Source organism: Limulus polyphemus, unplaced genomic scaffold (genome assembly GCF_000517525.1).
Source record: "Limulus polyphemus unplaced genomic scaffold, Limulus_polyphemus-2.1.2 Scaffold4060, whole genome shotgun sequence".
NCBI lineage: Eukaryota > Metazoa > Arthropoda > Merostomata > Xiphosura > Limulidae > Limulus > Limulus polyphemus.
The window spans coordinates 1-7,797 of NW_013669670.1; the positions used below are offsets into that span (position 1 = coordinate 1).

At 34.7% G+C, this 7,797-nt stretch overlaps 1 protein-coding gene across 1 annotated transcript in view; it reads right to left on the reverse strand.

The window, feature by feature from the left end:
- Positions 1-459: 459 nt before the first annotated feature.
- The window catches only part of LOC106470520 (insulin receptor substrate 1-B-like), a gene marked incomplete at its 3' end in the record, with an annotated part of 88,217 nt that continues 80,879 nt past the window's right edge, over positions 460-7,797 (reverse strand). Inside the window, exons 6-9 of the mRNA XM_013931080.2 lie at positions 1,796-1,938; positions 973-1,188; positions 715-801; positions 460-533 (exon numbers count right to left, since the gene is read on the reverse strand). Coding sequence (XP_013786534.2) covers positions 460-533; positions 715-801; positions 973-1,188; positions 1,796-1,938 — 520 coding nt within the window. The remainder of the gene's footprint in view (positions 534-714; positions 802-972; positions 1,189-1,795; positions 1,939-7,797) is intronic.

Genomic DNA, 7,797 nt, shown 5'->3' on the forward strand with positions numbered 1-7,797 from the left:
ATTAAGAAACGACTTGTATCGCTGAAGTTTCTCGGAAAGAATTTCTACGGGAAATTAACAAACAAGCAGATACGCAACAATTTGATTAAATAAGTTTGAACTATTTGTTTGTATTCGAAACCGATAAGTTAATCAAAGTAACAGCAGAAATTTAATAATATGAAAAGTAAAAGGCTCTCCACTTATTATTGTTTGCGTGATTATGATTAATCCACCACTGATAACAAAAGTACTTTGTTGTTTGCTTATGTCCCCACCCCAAAAAGAATTATCTGCATGAAATCACTGTCTCTAAATCCAATTACACTTAGCAGTAATAATTTAAGGCAAAATTGAAAATTAACTAATTTGAAATAGGCAAATGTAACACTGAATTACATCACCAGTAATCTACAAAACAGCAACTTCAACAGGTATGGCTTTTCTCAGATTATTGTGTAATCCAAGTTAACAGTGTACCTGTTTGTGGGTCCATTGGCAAGTAGTCTTCACATATTTCAGCCTGAAACTCGGGTGAAGGAAAACTGGAACATCTAAAATAAGAGTACAAGATTTAGTTGTTGTTTTTCAAACGAATTTCATTTTCTAAAGATATTACATTTCCTTGATTACAATTATAACTGAAACACACCATTACCGGTATCTCGGAATTGATAAAAAAAACTGATAAACTTTCATAAGCAAGATCTACTTCTTGTTAAGCATGTTACAAACCTGAAGGTCTGGCAGACATAATGATTTTCAGGTGCATCTATGGATAGATTACTGGTTACACTGTCTAAGGAACAAGCTTCATCAAGGCTGAAAGTATTAAACAAGATGTATTCAAGATAGGACAGATAATCTTCAAATACAAGTAACGAATTTAGTAAATGCTAAATCACTTTAAGAAAGAAAAATACAGAAGAAAAACCTGAAGAACAGCAACAAAGTTAACAATGAACGGTTTTAGATAAATTAAGCAGAACTCACCTTATACTTCCAACTTCACTGCAACTTTCACTTAGTTTTGATGTTCGAGGTACAATATGGTCACAGGGATCAGCCAAAGAAGTTCCAATGGAGGTCCATTCTGAGCTGATAGATGATCTCCAAGATGAGCTAAATTTGCTGTTTTCACAGGTAGATGAACTTCTAACACGATTTATTGACAAAGAGTCTTCAACATTTCTTGAGGACTTCATGGAACTGTTTCAAATGATACGAAAAAACAAACAAACAATATACATAAAAAGAAATTGTTTAAAGACTTGTATTTTATGTAAACTTATCTGTGATAATACCTTAAGCTTCAATGAGATGTCTCATTCTAAAAAGTTCAGAGAATCCAAAAACAAACTGAAAGTTCAGGAGTGTTTCTCCAGAAATTTCATACAATGCTTTTCTTAAGGACTGTCAATTACGTTAAATTAAAATATTTATTCAGTTGTTCCGAGTACTGAAAGTGATATATATATATATAAACTTATTCGTTCTTTTTTCTCAACAGGTGGTGCTACACATTATCTGAATATATTCAAATAGATCGTCCCTATAAACAAAAACAACAGAAAATAGTGAATCAAATAAATCTTATTTTATGTTATAAACGTCTCTGGCAACATTTTCTCTTTGAGACTTCACACTTGAAATTTTTTTCACATAAATAAGACATCCAAGAAATATTGAATTAGTAAACCTTATTTTTATATGATCAAAAAAGTTGTGCTATTATTATTCTTCCTCATTTTAAGTTAAAACCGTCTCTCACAAGATGAAGAATGAGAGGAAATGCTAAAGCGAGAGACCCACTTACTTTAGGATTGTTTCATGCATGTTCTGGGAAATCAGATTTTCTTCTGCTTGCATCCATAACTCTCCGGCTCCTGTTACTGCTGAGCGGCCAACTTCCATGAAGAAGAAACAGTCAGAGTGTCCACATCTACGAATTGTTACTAACTAGAAGACAACAAAAATAGGTTTCAAGTATAATTGTCCAAGTAAACTACAAACAACTCATACAAAAACTCTTGAACTGGGAAAGAATTGCAATAACATATCCAAAATTCGACAAAATTTGAGCAGCGAAACACTTAGGAAAACAGTTATATGGCTGACACGGTCTGTTTGCCTTAAACCAACAGTTTCGCTAAATAAGCGTTCTCTGAGAAAATTTAACACAAACTTAAACATTTTTTATGGTGAATTCAAAAATGGCATTTCTTTTAAAATAGCATACGTTCGATCTTTAAAGAGGCAGTTAATGGTTTCAGAAAGTCTAACTTGTCATCATGAGCGAAAATACTTGTCAGTACCAATCAAGAGCAATACAGTTTCAAGCTTCTGTTACTATTTAACCCACGTTCAAGAGGTTTTTCGTAATTTACCCCATTAAGCTTACATATTTTAAATGTATCTCTTATTTTAACATTTCTATATAACTTCTGAAGTTATTTTTCTTCGTCAGGCCTCATTTTTGCCACTCTAATATCGATACTTTTAGTTTCGTTTTTAGGCGCTGAATGAATAACATGTTACATCATTGGTTGAGTGTTCAATTTCGCATTACTTGCAAGGAGTCCCTTGAATCCCAGACAGATGTAGTCACCCTTCGCCAGTGAAAAGTGTGGCAGTAATACTGTAGTGTCTCCAAGGGCAAAAGTGCACGTATCCTGTCGTCAAAGGTTCATCGATATAAAAGACATTGCCATATCCAAAAATGCATACAAAGAAACTGCCATCAAAATAAGTGTTCATGTAGCTTATTGTCCATTTGATAACCGGATGGATGGATTTTTTTTTTGTGGAAGGCATGTTGATTTCTCTTCAAGATACGTCCGTAAATCGCAACCCGTAAAAGCAAAAACTGAAGTGTTTGCAGAAACGGTCAAGGAGTGTTGCAAAACCCAGTATGATGATTGGTCTTTTCTGGTTCTGAGTGGGGGGGGGGGGGGGGGGGGATAAAGCACTTCGTGTCTAAACTACACGAAGCTGATTGCATGTATCACCACTCTTGTAGTGTTAACTTTCGGAATGGGATAAACATTCTCCAATAGTATGCGCGTCGTCCAGAGTGCAAGAACGCAAAAGATGAACGGCCAGAAAATGAAGAACAGAGAAGGGCATTCCTTAAGATCTGCAGCTTCCTAGAAGCGAGTGATGGAGAATAGTTAACTACGTCTGATCTGTTAGCAGTGATGGAAGATTTCCTCACAGGTACTGATTTGAAAGCATACGATAGAAGGCACACAAATAAAAGGTAAATAATCGATAATTATGAACACGTAAAAAACTGTAAAATATATGAATGTTAAAATTATTGGACGTTAGTTTAAGTCGTCTGGGAGAATACAACTAATTTGTGAAGTAGTTGGTTTTAAAGATGTTCCCTTTTGAATGTGCATACTTAATTCATGGTACAGATAAAGTACTGACGTCATGTTTTTGGCTACTGAAGTTGTCGGATTGTTTGTTCCACATACACACAACGTTTCTATATTATAAAATTAATCAAATAGCTGGATGTACAGGTGAAGGACTGTCTTATTCGGAAGTTGAATTTAGATCCTCATACTTGGGTTGTATTCAGGAACGTCGAGAGCCAGCACGGGCCCCGGGGCAAACATCCTCGCCGGGCCCCCTTTCTCTCTCTCTTTTTTTAACATTTTCAAGAATTTATTAAAAAAAGATCCCAAATCAGGACAGCAACGAGCTCATACACCAGACAAAATCATAGCAGCAGCCGTTTTTACCTCACAGTATAAGCGTAAAAACATTAATAAAGTTACAACAAATATCTATTAAATCTATAAAGTAACAAATACATATTAATTATTACTCAAATTATTATATCAGTCGTTCTTAATGTATCAAGCGTTTATATGCAAAGAAAAGCCAAAAACTATGGGTTTTTATCATTAAATCAAGATATAGCCTAAAGATGCTTTGCGGGCTATACGGCAATACCAAGTTTCAGTCGCCCGGGCCCCTGGGCAGTTGCCCCTTTGCCCCCTTTAACCATAAGCATGGTTAAAGTTAGTACCAGTTCAAGCTATATGGAGAAGTGTGTCTTTTTAGGAGGATCTTATGTTTCCCTAAATAGATCTAAATAGTATTTAAATGCGAGGAATATAAATGTTAAAAGTGTTATTTTCGTGGAAAATCTTGGAATATAATTAGGGCGTGGCATGTATTTTTAATGTAACTTGGTACACATACTACCATGGGAAACTTACTTTCACCTAAAAAATGAGAGGTTATAAATTGTCATGCACATTTAATAAACCTACTTGTATACACATTTCTCAGCCAACTTATCAACTTACAAATAATAGTGACATTTATAAACTGGCAAGTCGATTTACGAATTTTCTGCCTAAACGAAATGAAATGGCCACGAAATATGCAATATATAAATTGCACTTACAATTTGCAGAGGTATACCGCTAGTGTCAAGGTCAACTTAGGAATAGAGAAGCCTTTTGAGATAGTGTTAGTTTAAGTTTGAAGTGGAAGAGTAATGCACGAAAAAGACGTCCGAGGACATTCCGGTTAAATTATTTGTGAGAAAGCAGAAAACAGGTATGGGCGTCCCACGTCAAATGTACAATCATGAAATAATTAGGGACTCGGTATATGCATGCAGGTGTCATTTGAACTAATCCACCGAAAGGATAAATGATAAGGTGTCCAATTTATAAATGAACACGAGACACAACAAATACTCATGTGTCGCTTGAAATAATCCACTGAAAGGAAATATAAGGTGTCCAATGTATAGATGAACATGTCACACTGTATACAGTCACGTGTCGCTTGAAATAGTCGGTTAAGACGATGAATGACGAGGTGTTCAATGTATAAATAAATATGTTATGTTTACCCTGAAACAATAAGATAAAAAGGTCACCGCTTAGTATTCCGAATTTCTGTTAGTCCAAAGGCCCGATACCCACAGATTTTTGGATTTCGCAATATAAGTCAAAATTGAATGAATTTAGCAGATTTGTAGGACTATGATAAATGAAAGCAATCTCAAATGAAAAGTTTAAAGGGTATATCTTGGCGGGGTTCCGGGGGGACCTGACGGCTTGCTTTCGTTTTAAATACAAATAACAGAAGTATTTGATTCGACATTGTAGTGTACAACTCATAGCATTGGCTCGATGTGAAGATAATTTTACTGACTGGAAGCTTTGAACATGTTTAACGAGTCGGGAATATAACATTCATTGTCACAACACTATATGAGGGTTCTCCAGCTAACACTACACACGTATACAAGAATATAACACCAGGAAAATGATGATAAACATTATCCATCCATTCGTGAGAAATTGCAACTTTTTTGGTCATATCGTGGGGGTGTTTTTGTCATAAAATTTCACAAATTTGACCAAACAATTTAACATTTTAACTGTTAAAAAAATCTTCGGACTAACGGACCGTTACCGACAAAATTGAACATGATAACGGACTAAATATTCAAATAAACATGTCGTACTATAAATAGTAGCGTCTTTTGAAATAGTCAACTAAAACAAGAAATGATAAGGCTCACTTCATGAATATTCATGTTACATTACACCACTGCTTCAATACAAAACAATCGTCGGGTTCTTGACTTAAGATCGCGCTAAATGCAAGTTTGTTTGTTTGTTTTGAATTTCGCGCAAAGCTACACGAGGGATATCTGCGCTAGCAGTCCCTAATTTAGCAGTGTAAGACTAGAGGGAAGGCAACTAGTCATCACCACCCACCGCCAACTCTTGGGCTACTCTTTTACCAACGAATAGTGGGATACACCGAGACATTATAACGCCCCCACGGCTGAAAGGGCGAGCATGTTTGGTGTGACGGGAATTCGAACCCGCGAGCCGCAGATTGCGAGTCGAGCGCCCTAACCACCTGGTCATGCCGGGCCGGCAAAATGGAAGTTCGAGTTACAGACGATATAACAATAACACATATTCCACCTACCTGTTTCACGTGCTAACTCGGTATTTGTCATGTGTTTTGAGTAGTTGTGTGGTATCTATTTACTTTTCGAATGATTACTTTGATTTAACTTGTACGTCAAATTACTATAACTTCAATTATTTCTGTGAAACCGCTAATTTAAAACTACTTATTAATTTTACTTCCGCGTTCCGATCTCTGTAACGCGGCGGTTACATGAAATTTATTCGTCGTGAGAATTGCTTTTCTGCTTTTTTAATTTACCCGAAATTAATTGAGCTGTAAATGTAATATGTTTGAAATTTATATGTTAAACGTTTTAGAATTTTTATAGAAAATATAATAAGTGTTAACAATGTTACTAAAGAAGAAGTTTGTTGAAACTTCAAGCATTCAACGAACATTGGAATCAAACTTTAACAATTCCGTATTTCTTGAAACAATTAATTTCAATATTAGCCGTGTATAAGTTTCAAGTCTAATTTAAGCTAAACTGTATGTACAATTTATACGTTGGATAATTAGTTCATGAGCTCCATTATTATTTATAATTTGACCAGGTGGTTGAAAAGTATGCTTGTTGACTTACTTATGTACGTGACTATTTATTGTCCCCTTTCGTTTTATTAAAATCGTCTTGTAGATTTACAAATTCTACTTAAGTTTGTTTGAAGTTATGCACAAAGCTACACAATGGGCTATCTGTGCGTTCTAACGTTGTAAGTCCGCAGACATTCCGCTGTGCCACTGGGGGGGGGGTGATTTGTAAGTTAACATGTTAGTTTATAAAACGACGTGCACTTTAATACAACTTAATTTACATTTATAAACTGTCGCGCGCATTTCATGAATCGACAAGTATATTTAAAAAATAAACAGGCGATTCTAATAACGAGAAGGAGAGGTTACGAGTTGTTACGTATATTCTTTAATTAAATCAACAAGTACACTTAGCCAGCTTGTAAAATTATAAATAGCAACAGCACTAAACTATTGCACTCATAAGTTCATATAATTACCAATACAGTCTTCCTTTAACGTTGTGATCACATGATCTTTTCCGGGATCAAAAGACTGACTAGCTTACTGGTTCGCTAGTTCTTCTTAATATTGAGTACAGATAATAGTTAATTCGGGTAAAATAAATAAATAATATTAATAATAAATAATTTGTTGTTTAAAATAAATAATTATATATTAATAAAAATACTAAACTTAATTATGGTGTGCAATGTTTAAATACATCGATAAGAATTAAAGTTCACAACTTAATCCAGTTTACACTAAAACAGTTGTTGTGCAAGTTCGTGATATAAATAGCGTCTCGACCACTATTATTACTGGTATATTCCAGCGCACATGAAAAACACTAGTATTGGGCAAAAGGCTTCTTTGGCACCTAATAAGCAGGTATATTGTGGTTGACACCTTATTACATTTTTTTCACTCGTAAACTGTTATGATTTATACAGTGAACACCTTATTATTTTTACCGTTTCACCATTTTACCATTTCAAACGATGCGTGACTATTTGTACTATGTTCATTGGTATATTAAAAACGTAACATGTGCATTAGTTCGTCAATAAATTAATTTCGCGTTTTGGAACACTTTCATTAACCATTCCCCAAAAATGTACATCACATATAATATTTAAACGAACCGCCTAAACGTCACGTTAGCGTAGCCTATATAATGTGTAAAGTTTAGTATATTGTAATCCCTTATAGTGATAGCATACGACGAGACACACATTTGGCATGTAATGCTGTTTGAATACAAGATGGGAAACAAAGAAGTTTATTGAACTGTTTTGACCGTTCATAAGTGTCAACGATGGTTCAACAAATTTCGTTTAG